Source organism: Panthera leo, chromosome A1 (assembly GCF_018350215.1).
Source record: "Panthera leo isolate Ple1 chromosome A1, P.leo_Ple1_pat1.1, whole genome shotgun sequence".
NCBI classification, from domain to species: domain Eukaryota; kingdom Metazoa; phylum Chordata; class Mammalia; order Carnivora; family Felidae; genus Panthera; species Panthera leo.
The window spans coordinates 192560324-192578282 of record NC_056679.1 but is presented as its reverse complement, the minus strand read 5'-3'; the positions used below and the strand labels follow the sequence as shown (position 1 = coordinate 192578282).

The window sequence follows — 17959 nt, the reverse complement described above, 5'->3', positions numbered from 1 at the left end:
CAACAGCTAATGAACTGATCAAAAAGGATTTAAATAATATAACAGAAAGTGAATTTAGAATAATAGTCATAAAATTAATCTCTGGGCTTGAAAACAGTATAGAGGACAGCAGAGAATCTATTGCTACAGAGATCAAGGGACTCAGGAACAGTCAGGAGGAGCTGAAAAACGCTTTAGACGAGATGCAAAATAAAATGGAAACGACCACGGCTAGGATTGAAGAGGCAGAGGAGAGAATAGGTGAACTAGAAGATAAAATTATGGAAAAATAGGAAGCTGAGAAAAAGAGAGATAAAAAAATCCAGGAGTATGAGGGGAAAATTAGAGAACTAAGTGATACACTAAAAAGAAATAATATACGCATAATTGGTATCCCAGAGGAGGAAGAGAGAGGGAAAGGTGCTGAAGGGGGTACTTGAAGAAATAATAGCTGAGAACTTCCCTGAACTGGGGAAAGAAAAAGGCATTGAAATCCAAGAGGCACAGAGAACTCCCTTCAGACGTAACTTGAATCGATCTTCTGCACGACATATAGTGAAACTGGCAAAATACAAGGATAAAGAGAAAATTCTGAAAGCAGCAAGGGATAAATGTGCCCTAACATATAAAGGGAGACCTATGAGACTCATGACTGATCTCTCTTTTGAAACCTGGCAGGCCAGAAAGGATTGGAACGAGATCTTCAATGTGATGAACAGAAAAAATATGCAGCTGAGAATCCTTTATCCAGCAAGTCTGTCATTTAGAATAGAAGGAGAGATAAAGGTCTTCCCAAACAAACAAAAACTGAAGGAATTCGTCACCACTAAACCAGCCCTACAAGAGATCCTAAGGGGGATCCTGTGAGACAAAGTACCAGAGACATCACTACAAGCATAAAACATACAGACATCACAATGACTCTAAACCCGTATCTTTCTATAATAACACTGAATGTAAATGGATTAAATGAGCCAACCAAAAGACATAGGGTATCAGAATGGATAAAAAAAAACAAGACCCATCTATTTGCTGTCTACAAGAGACTCATTTTAGACCTGAGGACACCTTTAGATTGAGAGTGAGGGGATGGAGAACTATTTATCATGCTACTGGAAACCAAAAGAAAGCTGGAGTAGCCATACTTATATCAGACAAACTAGACTTTAAATTAAAGGCTGTAACAAGAGATGAAGTAGGGCATTATATAATAATTACACGGTCTATCCATCAGGAAGAGCTAACAGTTATAAATGTCTATGCGCCGAATACCAGAGCCCCTAAATATATAAAACAATTACTCATAAACATAAGCAACCTTATTGATAAGAATGTGGTAATTGCAGGGGACTTTAACACTCCCCTTACAGAAATGGATAGATCATCTAGACACACGGTCAACAAAGAAACAAGGGCCCTGAATGATACATTGGATCAGATGGACTTGACAGATATATTTAGAACTCTGCATCCCAAAGCAACAGAATATACTTTCTTCTCGAGTGCACATGGAACATTCTCCAAGATAGATCGTATACTGGGTCACAAAACAGCTCTTCATAAGTATACAAGAATTGAAATTATACCATGCATACTTTCAGACCACAATGCTATGAAGCTTGAAATCAACCACAGGAAAAAAGTCTGGAAAACCTCCAAAAGCATGGAGGTTAAAGAACACCCTACTAAAGAATGAGTGGGTCAACCAGGCAATTAGAGAAAAATTAAAAAATATATGGAAACAAACGAAAATGAAAATACAACAATCCAAACACTTTGGGACGCAGAGAAGGCAGTCCTGAGAGGAAAATACATTGCAATCCAGGCCTATCTCAAGATACAAGAAAAATCCCAAATACAAAATCTAACAGCACACCTAAAGGAAATAGAAGCAGAACAGCAAAGGCAGCCTAAACCCAGCAGAAGAAGAGAAATAATAAAGATCAGAGCAGAAATAAACAATATAGAATCTAAAAAGACTGTAGAGCAGATCAACGAAACCAAGAGTTGGTTTTTTGAAAAACTAAACAAAACTGACAAACCTCTAGCCAGGCTTCTCAAAAAGAAAAGGGAGATGACCCAAATGGATAAAATCATGAATGAAAATGGAATTATTACAACCAATCCCTCAGAGATACAAACAATTATCAGGGAATACTATGAAAAATTATATGCCAACAAACTGGACAACCTGGAAGAAATGGACAAATTCCTAAACACCCACACTCTTCCAAAACTCAATCAGGAGGAAATAGAAAGCTTGAACAGACCTATCACCAGCGAAGAAATTGAATCGGTTATCAAAAATCTCCCAACAAATAAGAGTCCAGGACCAGATGGCTTCCCAGGGGAGTTCTACCAGACGTTTAAAGCAGAGATAATACCTATCATTCTCAAGCTATTCCAAGAAATAGAAAGGGAAGGAAAACTTCCAGACTCATTCTATGAAGCCAGTATTACTTTGATTCCTAAACCAGACAGAGACCCAGTAAAAAAAGAGAACTACAGGCCAATATCCCTGATGAATCTGGATGCAAAAATTCTCAATAAGATACTAGCAAATCGAATTCAACAGCATATAAAAAGAATTATTCACCATGATCAAGTGGGATTCATTTCTGGGATGCAGGGCTGGTTCAACATTTGCAAATCAATCAACGTGATACATCACATTAATAAAAGAAAAGAGAAGAACCATATGATCCTGTCAATCGATGCAGAAAAGGCCTTTGACAAAATTCAGCACCCTTTCGTAATAAAAACCCTTGAGAAAGTCGGGATAGAAGGAACATACTTAAACATCATAAAAGCCATTTATGAAAAGCCCACAGCTAACATCATCCTCAATGGGGAAAAACTGAGAGCTTTCTCCCTAAGATCAGGAACACGACAGGGATACCCACTCTCACCACTGTTGTTTAACATAGTGTTGGAAGTTCTAGCATCAGCAATCAGACACCAAAAGGAAATCAAAGGCATCAAAATTGGCAAAGATGAAGTCAAGCTTTCGCTTTTTGCAGATGACATGATACTATACATGGAAAAACCGATAGACTCCACCAAAAGTCTGCTAGAACTGATACATGAATTCAGCAAAGTTGCAGGATACAAAATCAATGTACAGAAATCAGTTGCATTCTTATACACTAACAATGAAGCAACAGAAAGACAAATAAAGAAACTGATCCCATTCACAATTGCATCAAGAAGCATAAAATACCTAGGAATAAATCTAACCAAATATGTAAAAGATCTGTATGCTGAAAACTATAGAAAGCTTATGAAGGTAATCGAAGAAGATATAAAGAAATGGAAAGACATTCCCTGCTCATGGATTGGAAGAATAAATATTGTCAAAATGTCAATACTACCCAAAGCTATCTACACATTCAGTGCAATCCCAATCAAAATTGTACCAGCATTCTTCTCGAAACTAGAACAGGCAATCCTAAAATGCATATGGAACCACAAAAGGCCCCGAATAGCCAAAGTAATTTTGAAGAAGAAGACCAAAGCAGGAGGCATCACAATCCCAGACTTTAGCCTCTACTACAAAGCTGTCATCATCAAGACAGCATGGTATTGGCACAAAAACAGACACAGAGACCAATGGAATAGAATAGAAACGCCAGAACTAGACCCACAAACGTATGGCCAACTAATCTTTGACAAAGCAGGACAGAACATCCAATGGAAAAAAGACAGTCTCTTTAACAAATGGTACTGGGAGAACTGGACAGCAACATGCAGAAGGTTGAAACTAGACCACTTTCTCACACCATTCACAAAAATAAACTCAAAATGGATAAAGGACCTGAATGTGAGACAGGAAACCATCAAAACCCTAGAGGAGAAAGCAGGAAAAGACCTCTCCGACCTCAGGTGTAGCAATCTCTTACTTGACACATCCCCAAAGGCAAGGGAATTAAAAGCAAAAATGAATTACTGGGACCTTATGAAGATAAAAAGCTTCTGCACAGCAAAGGAAACAACCAACAAAACTAAAAGGCAACCAACGGAATGGGAAAAGATATTTGCAAATGACATATCGGACAAAGGGCTAGTATCCAAAATCTATAAAGAGCTCATCAAACTCCACACCCGAAAAACAAATAACCCAGTGAAGAAACGGGCAGAAAACATGAATAGACACTTCTCTAAAGAAGACGTCCGGATGGCCAACAGGCACATGAAAAGATGCTCAACGTCGCTCCTTATCAGGGAAATACAAATCAAAACCACACTCAGATATCACCTCACTCCAGTCTGAGTGGCCAAAACGAACAAATCAGGAGACTGTAGATGCTGGCGAGGATGTAGAGAAACGGGAACCCTCTTGCACTGTTGGTGGGAATGCAAACTGGTGCAGCCACTCTGGAAAACAGTGTGGAGGTTCCTCAGAAAATTAATAATAGACCTACCCTATGACCCAGCAATAGCACTGCTAGGAATTTACCCAAGGGATACAGGAGTACTGATGCATAGGGGCACTTGTACCCCAATGTTTATAGCATCACTTTCAACAATAACCAAATTATGGAAAGAGCCTAAATGTCCATCAACTGATGAATGGATAAAGAAATTGTGGTTTATATACACAATGGAGTACTACGTGGCAATGAGAAAGAACAAAATATGGCCCTTTGTAGCAACGTGGATGGAACTGGAGAGTGTGATGCTAAGTGAAATAAGCCATACAGAGAAAGACAGATACCATATGTTTTCACTCTTGTGTGGATCCTGAGAAACTTAACAGAAAACCATGGGGGAGGGGAAGGGAAAAAAAAAAAAGAGGTTAGAGTGGGAGAGAGCCAAAGCATAAGAGACTCTTAAAAAACTGAGAACAAACTGAGGGTTGATGGGGGGTGGGAGGGCGGGGAGGATGGGTGATGGGTATTGAGGAGGGCACCTTTTGGGATGAGCATTGGGTGTTGTATGGAAACCAATTTGACAATAAATTTCATATATTGAAAAAAAAAGAGGCAGAGTATCATTAAACTAAAGGCTTTTCACTCCAAAAAAAAAAAAATCTAATTTTTCTGACATAAGCATGGCTACTCCAGTTTTCCATCCCCTCACTTTCAATCTGCAGGTGTCTTTAGGTCTAAAATGAGTCTCCTATGCAGCATATAGATGGGTCTTGGTTTTTTAATCCATTCTTATACCCTGTGTCTTTTGACTGGAACATGTAGACCATTTACATTCAGAGTGATTACTGAAAGGTACGAATTTAGTGCTATTGTGTTACCTATAAAATTGGTATTTCTGGTGATGTTCTGTGTTCCTTTCTAGTCTTTATTGCTTTTGGTCTTTCTTTCCCCCCCCCCCCCCCCCCCCGAAGAGTCCCTTCTAATATTTTTTGCAGGGCTGGCTTAGTGTCACAAACTCCTTTAGTTTTTGTTTGCTGGGAAACATTTTATCTCTTCTTCTATTCTCAATGACAGCCTTGCTGGATAAAGTATTCTTGGTTGTATATTTCTCCCATTCAGCACATTGAATATATCCTGCCATTCCCTTCTAGCCTGCCAAGTTTCTGTGGATAGGTCTGCTGTGAACCTGATCTGTCTTCCCTTGTAGGTTAAGGACTTTTTTTTTCCCTTGCTGCTTTCAGGATTCTTTCCTTGTATGTGTATTTTGTGAATTTGACTATGATATGTCTAGGTCATATGGCCAGCTTTTGTTGAATTTCATGGGACTTCTTTGTGCTTCTTGGATTTAAATGTCTGTATCCTTCCCCAGATAGGAAAGTTTTCAGCTGTAATTTGCTAAAATAAATCTTCTGCCCCTTTTTCTCTTTCATCTTCTGGGACTCCTATGATACAAATATTATTGCTCTAAGAAGTTGCTGAGTTCTCTAAGTCTACCTTCATGATTCATTACCTTTCTTTCCCTCTTCTTTTCAACTTCATTATTTTTCATAGTTTTATCTTCCTTATCACCGATTCTCTCCTCTGCTTTGTTCATCTTCATTGTTATGGCATCCATTTGGGTTTACATCTTGATTATAGTTTTTTTTTTTTTTTAATTTCAGGGGCGCCTGGGTGGCTTGGTCAGTTAAGCGTCCGACTTCGGCTCGGGTCATGATCTCACGGTCTGTGAGTTCGAGCCCCGCGTCGGGCTCTGTGCTGACGGCTCGGAGCCTGGGGCCTGTTTCAGATTCTGTGTCTCCCTCTCTCTCTGCTCCTTCCCTGTTCATGCTCTGTCTCTCTCTGTCTCAAAAATAAATAAATGTTAAAAAAAAATTTTTTTAATAGTTTTTTTAATTTCAGCCTGACTAGTTTTTAGTTCTTTAATCTAAGGGATTCTCTAGTGCCTTCTATGCATTTTTCAAGCCCAGCTAGTATCCTTATAATTGTTGTTCGAAATGCAAGTTCAGACGTCTTACTTCTATCTGTATATCTGTATTGATTAGATCCCTGGCTATTACTTCTACTTCCTGTTCTTTTTTTTTAATGTTTATTTATTTTAGAGAGAGAGAGAGAGAGAGAGAGAGTGCATGCAAGTGGGGGAGTGGCAGAGAAGGAGAGGGAGACGCAGAATTCAAAGTAGGCTCCAGGCTCCCAGCTGTCAGCACAGAGCCTGATGCGGGGCTCAAACCCATGAGCTGTGAGATCATGACCTGAGCCGAAGTCAGTCGCTTAACTGACTGAGCCACCCACATGCCCCAACTTCCTGTTCTTTCTTTTGGGATGAATTCTTCCATCTTGTCATTTTGTCCAGAGAAGAAGAAGAAGAAACAAACCCTAGATCTAGGTGCTTTGATCTGCTTGTTAAAAGAAGCTTCCACAAAGTAGTCGTTTTTCTACTTGTAGACTTGTGGTTTTGTTCTCTCAGCCCTCAGATTGATTTCTTGGGTGTTTAGAATGATTTGATATTTATCTAGCTGTATTTGAGGGATGAGGCAAACTTAGAGCCCCCCTACTCCTGCACTATCTTAACTCCTCTCCCTGGGGAATGTATAGCAAATGGCATCTCAGGCTTTTAATTTGAGTCACATCTTTTCATATGCTTGTTGGCTGTTTGTATATCAATTCTTTTGTGAAATGTATTTTTGTAAAAATGTTTCATAGCTTTTTGCCTAGTTTTAAGTTGGTCATCTGTTTATTATTGACTTTGGTGGAATCCATTACATATTCTTGATACAAGTCCTTCATCAGATTCATGTATTGTGAATATTTTCTCCCAGACTGTTGCCTGCCTTGTCATTTTCTTACTGATGTCTTTGATGTGTTGTGATGAGCAAAGTTTGAAGAGCAAGTTCTTAATCAAGTCCAATTTATCAGTCTTCCCTTTTATGGGTTAGTGCTTTTTATGTCTTAAGAGATCTTTTCCTACCCCAAGTTTACAACAATATTCTCCTATGTTTCTTCAAGAAACCTTATAACTTTAGCCTTTATATTTAAACCTGCTATCCATCTAAAATTATTTGTTGTGTATGGCAGGAGGTAGAGGTTGAGGTTCATCTTTTTTCATGTGTTTATCCAGTTATGCTAGCTGTTTTATTTTTTCAAGTTTTTTATTTCCATTCCAGTATAGTTAACATACAGTGTTATGGTAATTTTAGGTGCACAACATAGCCATTCAGCAATTCTGTACATTACTCAGTGATCATCATCATAAGTGTGCTCTTTATTTTAATGCTTATTTATTTATTTTGAGAGAGAGAGCAGGACAGAGAGAAAGAGGGAGAGAGAGCATCCCAAGCAGCCTCTGTACTATCAGCATAAAGCCCAACAGGGGCTCAAACCCACGAACCATGAGATTGTGACCCAAGCTGAAATCAAGAGTTGGACGCTTAACAAACTAAGCCACCCAGGTGCCCCCAATGTTCTCTTGATCCCCATCACCTATTTCACCCATCTCCTCACCACCTCCCCTCTGGTAACCATCTGTTTGTTCTTTATAGTTAAATCTGTTTCTTGGTTTGTCTTTCTTTTTTCCCTTTGCTCATTTGTTTTGTTGCACATTTTAAAAATTCTTTTATATTCTCATTGAATTTGCCTTGGTGCCCTTGTCAAAAACCAGTCAGTCAATGACATATATATAGGTATACCTCTGGCTCCTCTATTCTGTTCTATTGGTTATGTTTATTCCTTGCCAGTATTACATTGTTTTGATTATTCTGACTTTGTAATAAGTTTTGAAATCAGTGAGTCCTCCAGCTTTATTCTTTTTCAAGATTGTTTTTGTTTTCACAGTTTAGGTTCTTTGAAAGTTGTCAATTTCAAAACCTGCTGTGATTTCATTGGGATTATGTTGAATCTATAGATGAATTTGAGGAGAATTGACTCTTTAACAATATGGAGTCTTCAAATCTATATGTATGATTTATCTCTCCATTTATTTGGGTCTTTATCTATATGAAGCTATTATAAATGGTATTTTTATTGTACTTTCCAATTGTTCTTTGCCAGGATATAGAAATACATTTTTTTTTCCATTTAACAACCTTATTCAGGTATAATTTGCATAACACAGAAATCACCCATTTTAAGTCTGCAGTTCAGTTCTTAGGTCAGTTTATACAGTTTTAAAATGATCACTATAATACAGTTTTAGAATATTTCCATCACTCCAGAAAGTTCCCTTGTGCCTGTTTGTAATCAGTCCCCACTCCCAACCCAGCTCTAGGCTACTGCTGACTTCCTTTCTGTCCCTGTAATTTTGTCTTTCTAGAAATTTCATATAAATAGAATCATATAATATCAAGTCTTAGGTGTCTGACTTCTTTAACACAGAATACTCTTTTTAAGGTTCATCCATATTGTCTTAATCGCTCTTTCCTTTTTTATTGTGGAATAATAAAATCCATTGTGTGGATATACTACGTTCTGTTCACTCATTCATCAATTGATGGATATTTCTATGGTTTTCAATATGGGGATATTTTGAATATTGCTATGAACACTAGTACGCAAATTTTGGGGTGGATGTGTGTTTTCATTTCTCTTGCGTGAGCACCTAGGAATGGAATTACTGGGTAATATGGTAACTGTGCTTAACTGAGGAACTGCCAGACTGTTTTCCAAAGTGGCTGCACCATTTTACATTTCCACCAACAGTATATAGAGATTCTTATCCTCCACATCCTTGTCAACACTTATTATCTGAGTTGTGCATTATAGCCATCCTAGTGGATGTGAAGTAGTATCTCATTGTGGTGTTGATTTGCATTTCCCTGGTAACTAAGGATGTTGAACATCCTTTTATGTTTTTATCGGCCATTTGTATATCACCTTTGGAGAAGTGCCTATTCAGATCTTTTACCCATTTTTTTTAATTGGGGTAAAATTCACATAACATAAAAATTAACCATGTTAAAGTATACAATTCACTGGCATTTAGTACATTCACAATGTTGTGCAACCATCACTTGGTTCCAAAATGTTTTATCACTCCAAAAGGAAACACCATACCCATTGAGTTGTCACTCCCCATCTCTCTCTACCCCAGTCTCTGGTAATCACTAATTTGTTTGTTGGCTCTATAAATTTACCTATTCTGGACTTTCATACAAGTAGAATGATACAACATGTGACCTTTTGTGGCTGGCATCCTTTATTTGGTGTAATGTTTTGAGGTTCATCTGCATGGTACCATGTACCAGTACTTCATTCCTTTTTATGGTTGAGTGATATTCCATTGTATGAATATATTTCATAGTTGTTTATCCATTCTTGAGGTGATGGAAGCTTGAGTTATTTCCAATCTTTGGCTGTTGTGAGTAGTATTGCTGTAAATGTTCATGTGTAAGTAATCAAAAGATTTTTAGCTATCCTGGATCTGTTGATCTCTTCCATAAATTTTAGGATCAGCTTGTCAATTGTCAATTTTTGCAAAGAGATCAGCTGTGATTTTGATCTCACTAAATGTTGATTTAGATCAACATAGGAGGTATTGCCATCTTAACAATATTAAGTCATCCAATCCATGAACACAGACTGTCTTTCCATTTATTTTAGTCTTTAATATTTTTCAACAGTGTTTTTGCAGTTTCAAAGTATACAGATTTTACTTCTTTTGTTAAATTGCAAATTGTATGCTTACTATTTTAAATTGAATTTTCCAAGTTTTTTTTTTAATCTGCCAGTACTTAGAAATACAACTAATTTTTAAATCAACGTTTAAACCGGTATCCTGAAATCTTGCTAGCTTCTTTGTAGATTTCTTAGGATTTTTCTATGTAAATAATCATGTCATCTACAGGTAAAGATACTGTTACCTTTTTCTTCCCAATCTTTATGCCTTTATTTCTTTATCTTGCCAGTTGCACTGGCTAGGAGTTCTAGTACAATGCTGAATGGAAGTGGTGAGAGAGAATACAGCCTTTATCCTGATCATCGGATAAAAGCATTCGCTATTTCATCATTAAGTGTGGTATAAACGTTAGGACTTTTTTTGTAGCCATACTAGATTTTTCATAAAGTGCTCTAACCCTGATTAAACTAAAGAGACACCAGTGTTAAGGCTGGGACTTTTTTAGTAAAAAGAGATAATTTTTGAGATTTGTTCAGAATGACTTTACCAGGCACAGTATAGAAACCCAACCCACATTAGCATGAACAAGAAGAGGAATTTGTTTCGTGTGTAGTAAGAACATTTAGGAGTCTATCTGCTTTAGGCACAGAGGGATCTGGGGAATCAAAATGCCATCAGAATAATTTCCATCTCTTGATTCTTTTTACATGTTTACTTCAATGTCAGCAGAACTGCCCCTCCCCCAACTCTTATCACCTCATTTGCCAAAGATGTCACCAGCAGCTCCAGATTTATGGCCAGCCAAGTTAGCAACTCTAATGAGAAGAAAGGGCCTGGTTTTTCAGTAGTTCTGGGGAAAAAAAAAAAAAAAAAAAACTTCTCAGGATTCATTATTTGGATCAACTCGGGTCACATGGCCATTCCTGAACCAATCACTGTAGGCAAGGAAATGAAATGCCCTGATTGGTCAGGCCCATCCTACCTGCTCCTCCCCCTTGGATCCAGGGGTGGGGTGAGCCCCACCAAAGTGTAATGGATGGAAAATGGGAGGGGCAGTTTCACCAAGAAAAATCAGAGTGTTGATTCCAGAAAATGAGGGAAGAGGTATCAGCCAAGCATAAACCACCACTGCCCACACTCTCACGCAGATGATCTCTGTGTGTTCCAGGTCTGGCACTATCCCTGAACTTCTTTGAGCTTCGGAGTCCCCATTTACAGCATGCAGGTGGTGGTCCCTGTCCTCGTTGGCCATATCTGAAAGGTCCCATGAGGCATTATATGGGAAAGCTGTGTCTAAACTATAAAGTACAGGGGCGCCTGGGTGGCTCAGTCGATTGAGCGTCCAACTTCGGCTCAGGTCATGATCTCACAGCTCATGGGTTCGAGCCCCACATCAGGCTCTGTGCTGACAGCTCAGAGCCTGGAGCCTGCTTCAGATTCCGTGTCTCCCTCTCTCTCTGCCCCTCCCCCGTTCATGCCCTCTCTCTCTCTGTCTCTCTCTCTCTCTGTCAAAAATAAATAGACGTTAAAAAAATTTTTTTAATAAAAAAATAAACTATAAAATACGGTGCACACGTAAGGGAGCAGTCACAAGAGTGATTACTAAGCAGCTGTTCTAACCCATCTGTCCATCTGTCTTCTTCTGTCTCTCTCACAGAACACTTGAAGAAGCCACTTGAAGACTATATGGCCCTCTTCCCCAGTGTGAGAATTCTTCGAACCAAGAAGCGGGAAGGGCTGATAAGGACCCGGATGCTGGGGGCCTCTGCAGCAACTGGGGATGTCATCACATTCTTAGACTCACACTGTGAAGCCAATGTCAACTGGCTCCCCCCCTTGCTCGGTAAGAGACCCTCCCAAGGCAAGGTGGGCCCCGGCCTTCTGCAGGGATCATCCACAAGGGTTCTCTTGACTGCTTGAGATGCTGCCATCCAATGCCAGGTGCCACGAGGGATTCAGGAATGCTCACAGAGACCTTAAAAATCCATTCGAGTCCTGTCCCTTCGTTTTACAGAGAAGGAAGCTGAGAGGGGAAGTGACTTACCCAAAGTCCTACAGCACACTACAGTCTAGTTACATGATTCCCTCTCCCAGATTAGTTCAAGTTTTATTGGAAAGCAAGTCAAGGCTGTCTGCTGTAGGAGCCACATTGTGGAGGGACATTATCCTAGCAACTTAGAATAGTTAACATTCAGTGCCCTGCTACTGAGCCAGGGAAGTGATAAGCATTATCTCCAGTCCTCACAAAACCATGCCAGGTCAAAAGTGTCCCCATTTCATAGTAGAAGAAGCTGAGGTTTGGAGATACTGAGTGACTCAATATTGTTCCCTTGGGTCATAAGTGTCAAAGTTACCATCTCTCTGGCCCCAAATTTTGTCCATGGTCAGAAATCACACTGCCTCCCTAAATTCATTTCCTCTCTGGAGAATTTCCAGCAGCTATCAGGAAAGGGCTGTGGACAGGGCAGCATGATCCAGAAGTCATCCATCATAGCCATGTGGACAGAAGGGAGACAAGAGGATTGGATGCTGGGCAGTGAGGTGCCTCATAGCTTGTTGAAGAAGCAGGTCTGAATTCTGCGGAGTTCAGATTTGTGGAAGGTGATGAGCTGGTGCTAACAGGTAGACATCAAAGAGGAAATGTCCTACTGAGACTGGGAATCAGGTGAGGGACAGGCCAGAGACAGATTGGAGAAGCATTATCAATCCAGGGAGAAATTAAAACTCACAAATGAATGGGGATGCTCACCATAGCAGAAAGCTCAGGAAGCAAAGGAGACTGTAGTTCAGGGCCAATTTGAGCCTGTGTCAGAATCACCTGGAAGACTCACTAACACAGAGTGCTGGACCCCACCCCAGAGTTTCTGATTGGAGAGGTCTGGGGTAGGGTCTGAGAAGCTGCATTTCTAAGCAGCTTCCAGGTGGTGCCAGCACTGCTGGTCCGAGGACCACACTTGGACGAGCACTGGTTAGACCATCAGGCAGAGGTGAGAACAGAAAGCAAAACCCACACGGTTGAATGGGCTAATCCAGCCAATTTGTTTTCTAACACAGATCAGCATGGAACTTCAGTATTAGATGATACGCTTCTGATCCCAAGGGTCCAGGGTCCCACTGGGTTAGGAAAAGGATATAACCCAGATTTTCTGGTAAACTCCGTATTTAATTAAACCAAGAGGTCTCTGCATCTGCCTCTTATTACTGAAAGAGAAAAAGAAAAAGAGAAAGAAAAAAGTCTCACCATAAATCACCTAATTTATAGTGCTGAAGGAACAACTCATTTGTTGGGTCATTCAGTGACTCGAAGTGGAGGGCCACAAAGCTGAGCTGGGAGTCTAAATAGCCCTTAACTCTGTTTCTATGGAAATATATGAGGGTAATTTTCATAATCTGCAGAATACATGGAGGAAACATTCTCCCTCTTTTTATTTTTTCTTTTTCCAATAGAAATGTGAACCAATGGTGTAGATGCAAAAGTCTGTCCCTGTTAATATGAGCAGCCGACAGAGCGCATCAGGGCTTTGTCTCAAAACCATTAACACCTCCATGCACAGCTCTCTCTGCCTTCTGTGCAGATGAGGCATTCCTGAGCCAGAGAGAAGGATTCAGTCCCCCAAAGGAAAGCCACTGTTTATCCTCATTTCTGCCATCATCATCATCATCATCATCATCATCGTGGCTCCGCTAGTCCCTTGGCTTTTTAGGCCACAGCCACTTTTGAATTTGACAGTTACATGGGAATGTAGACAGGCCAGGCCTTATTATCTACGTAGAAAAAATGAGAAAACTAAAGAGCAAAGAGAATGAGGAAGGTGCTCAGCTTCTGAGCTTCTTTCGGCAATCCTGGTCACAGCAATGTCCACGGAGCACTAATGGGATGTGTGAATGTGCGAGAGTCTGAGCTAAGCATCTTGGCCCCACTGTCCCCCTTGGTCTTCACAGGAACCCCATGAGACAGGTGCTGTCGTCCTCCATTTTGTTGGCAGGGAAGCGAGGTTTCAGAGGCATCAGATAACCTTTGTCAAGGTTATACTGCTTGTAGGTGACAAAGCCAGGGTTGGGACCTGGGCATTCTGTCCCCAAGTGAGCGCAGCACCCTGGAATGCTGCCTCGCTGATGCTAAGCCTTGACCCCTCAAACCTCCCGCTCTCAGCCAGCCTGCAGCAGAGCCACGGCCCAGAGCCTTTCCAGAAGTGAAATCCCCTGCATGGGCATGAATAATTATAATTAGGAAGGGAGGCCCCTCTCTAGATCTTTCCCTGGAGAAGTTTCTTCGACTTCATTAGAATCCCTAGGGAGTCTGTTCACAAGGCAGACCCAAGCTCTGCCCCCACAGATTCTGATTCGGTGCACCTGGGGCAGGAGCAGCCCTGGCAGTTTTTTAAACACACCATAGGTACATCGGGCACTGGTACCCCAGAGGACACACTGCCAAAAGCAGCACTTCTCAGACTTTTTAAACCAATGTGCCACAGTTAGAAATACATTGGACATCTCAATCCAGTACACAGATACACACCCATGCAATATAACGGAAACCTGTTTCCTAAAAAAGTACTTTTTCTTATCAGGTGGAATGCACCCTGACATTCAGTATTCTTTCCTGGTTCATTATACACATGCACACACACAAACACACACACACACTCAATCAATTTAATGACCCATCTATGGATTGTTGTCTTGCAGTTTAGAAAAGGGCAAGAATGTTGCTTTCTCTCCTGGAAGAAAAAAGTACTTGATGAAGCCCAAGCCCCAGGCAGATGCCAGCCTACACTGGCCCTACCAGACTCCACATTCCCACCCTTGAACTTGACTGCTGGCCCAAGCAGCCAGGCACCCCAGCACAGCCCACTGGCCCCTTTATCACTGGCACCCCCAAGCTGCAGCCACGGCTTCTTGGCAGAAGGAACATCGAAGAACAGAACAAACCAAAGCTTAAAATTCTGGTTGGTAGGTTGGGCAGAGTGCGTTGTATAGAATCAGCTTCTCCCTGGCTTAACGGGGACCATAAAAAGCCATCTGGCTAGGGACTGCCCTTGCCATCTTGAATCACCTAGCCTGTAGCATTCCTGCAGGGCAGAGGTCTGCCAGGCTTTGCTTGTACATCAGTCAGGAGGAGTTCATGGGATAGTACATGCCCCCCTCAGTAGTTCTGGCTGTTGGAAAAAGCGAGCTAAACTCTCTCGCAAGGAGGACCACTTGTTCACTGACCATAGCTGGGAAGTTTTGAGGAGCTGGCGTGCCTGGCTACTTCGGCCATGAGTCAAGCTTAGGACCCAGAATGCGGAGCCTGACAGGGCCAGAACAGGAGCCCTCCCAGAAGGAAATTAATCTCTCTCTGCAATGGCGCTGACCATTACAGGCGACCGTGCTGGATACCTCAAACCATCGTCATATCCTGTCCTCCTACCAGCCTGTGGTGCTGAACCTCTTCTCCCCATTTCACAGAGGAGAACACTGGGGCTCAGAGACATTGTTTATGTAGCTCGCAGGTAGCAGGACTGGGACGGGAGCCCTGGTCCATCTTTCTTAAAGCCTGCCCTCTCCCTTGCTCTTGGGATTCTCAAACTCGAGCATTCGGAGAAGTCACTCAGGGAACACATTAAGAATGCAAGTAAGCTGCAGAGCAGGGTCGTGGACCTAGCTGCTCCCCTGTCCTGCCTCTGTAATGGGCATCTCTTGGCTTCTTCAGACCGCATTGCCCGGAACCGCAAGACCATTGTGTGCCCGATGATTGACGTGATCGACCATGATGACTTTCGGTATGAAACGCAGGCGGGCGATGCCATGCGGGGCGCCTTTGACTGGGAGATGTACTATAAGCGGATACCGATTCCTCCAGAACTTCAGAAAGCTGACCCAAGCGACCCATTTGAGTAAGTACAAGTGACCTAGGCTGGTCCCAGTGGCTGACCTAGTGACCCCTCGCCAACACACCCTACTCAGGACCGCCACCTCCCCCTAAAAGTCCACTGCAAGGGAACCAGGGCAAACATCCCCAACCGGAAGCACAGCTCCTCCCAGGCTGTCTCAGAGCCTCAGCTCAGGGACCTCCCAGCTGGCCACCTCTGTGCGGTGTTCCTGCCAGCTGGGGGTGAACAGAGTTGCTCTCTCCCTCAAGCCTAGCACCCCGTGGTCAGCAAGAACCAGCATCACCACCACCACGCCTTGCTGAACACTTTCTAAATGCCAGGCACAGTGCTGAGCGTATCACATGCTGATCCTTTTTAATCCCCAACAACCATACGTAGTAAAAATTATTATCCATATTTTCCAAGTGAGGACACCAAGGCTCCAGGAGGTTAAGCACCTTTTCCAGGTCTCACAGCTATGAAGCAGTAAAGGCTGGGTGCACCTGCAGGCCTGTCTGCCCCTGGAGACAGCTGTCCCATCATTCAGCTAGGCCCTCTTGGAAGTGTTAGGAAATAGCAGCTTGTCCCATGGTAGAAGTTTAGGGGTCAATGTGTGGAGTGGACCCGTAACATCCTAGAATGTGAAAGCTGAGGGGACCTACAGGTGATGGACACCAGTCCCTTGCAAATGGGGAGACTGCGGCTCCAGGACAAGGGGGGGCCTCACTTATACAGTGAGTCAGTGCCAGGCCAGAATTAGAGCCCGTGTCTCTCTGGGGCTCCTCCTGTGCTGCCCTGTGAGCCACTCTGGCTCCCTTCCTAGAGATGTGGAAAGACCTTTGGGTACAAAGCCAAAGTCCAGTCTTCTGCTGTATTAGTTTCCCAATTATGAATTACCCAAAATTTACTGGCTTATTAAAACAACACACATTTATTCTCTTAAAGTTCTGGAGATCAGAAGTGTGAAAAGGAGTCTAACTGAGCTAAAGGCGTGGTGTAGGCAGGTTCTAGGGAAGAGTCGGTTTGCTTGCCCTTTCCAGCTTCTAGAGGCTGCCCACATTCTTTGGCTCGTGGCTCCTTTCTCCATCTTCAAAAAAATATTTTTAATGATTGTTTTTTTGAGAGAGAGAGAGAGAGAGAGAGAGACAGAGCTGAGTGGGAGAGGGGCAGAGAGAGGCAGACACAGAATCCAAAGCAGGCTCCAGGCTCTGAGCTGTCAGCACAGAACCCGACACAGGGCTCGAACTTAGGAACCACAAGATCATGACCTGAGCCAAAGTGGGACGTTAAACCCACTGAGACACCCAGGTGTCCCACCTTCTCCGTCTCCAAAGCCAGGAACCTAACATGTCCAAGTCTCCGCCTCCTTCCTTCCGCCATCACTCCCCCTCCTTCTCCCACCCCCCCTCCCCCAACTATCTCTCTGCGGCACCTGCTTTCATCATCACATCTCCTTCTCTAACTCTGACCCTCCTGCCTCCTTCTTTCACATATGAGGACCCCTGTGATTACATTGGGCCTGCCAGGACAATCTCCCCATCTCAGATCCTTCACTTGAATTCTATTTGCAACGTCCCTTTGCTGTGTAAGGTGGCATATCCCCAGGTTCCAGGAATTAGGCATTGGCTTCTTTGGGAGGCCATTATCCACACCTGCCTAACCACAGCTTGGCCTCAGTGAACTCCAGCTTCCCTGCGCCTCACACTCCCCACCTGAGAAAGGGGTCTTTTGGCAGCTCAGCCATCGTCATGGGCACAGGGCACACCAGGGTTCCTGAGGAGAGCCTCTGATGCTGTGGGCCCAAGGGAGGGCTCAGAGGGGCGAAGAGGCCCCGCTTGTTCAGGGAAATAAAAGGTGGCTGGGCAAAGGGAGTCTCGTGAGCTGAGGGCAGAGGGCATGGGTGGAGCCCCGTGCCGCTTGAGCAGGCCAGACGTCCGTGTTCTTCCCCTGACCTCTGGTCTCCTGAACATGGCCAACCACTACTGTCAGAACCCAAGGCGACATCATGCAGTTAACACCCTCCGCACGCCCGAGGCCCCAGTTGCCCTGAGTTCTTGGAGAGTAATACCAACAAAAGGAGTAGCCAACATCTGAGCTGAGCCGGCAGAGCAGTCCCAGCCGACATGACCGCACACAACCCTCACAAC

At 42.7% G+C, this 17959-nt stretch overlaps 1 protein-coding gene across 3 annotated transcripts in view; it reads left to right on the top strand.

Moving 5' to 3' along the window:
* The window catches only part of GALNT10 (polypeptide N-acetylgalactosaminyltransferase 10), a 221563-nt gene that overhangs the window by 169224 nt on the left and 34380 nt on the right, over positions 1-17959 (top strand). For all 3 annotated transcript variants that reach the window (XM_042948517.1, XM_042948527.1, XM_042948533.1), the window contains 2 exons: positions 11615-11800; positions 15653-15836. In XM_042948517.1, coding sequence (XP_042804451.1) covers positions 11615-11800; positions 15653-15836 — 370 coding nt within the window. The remainder of the gene's footprint in view (positions 1-11614; positions 11801-15652; positions 15837-17959) is intronic.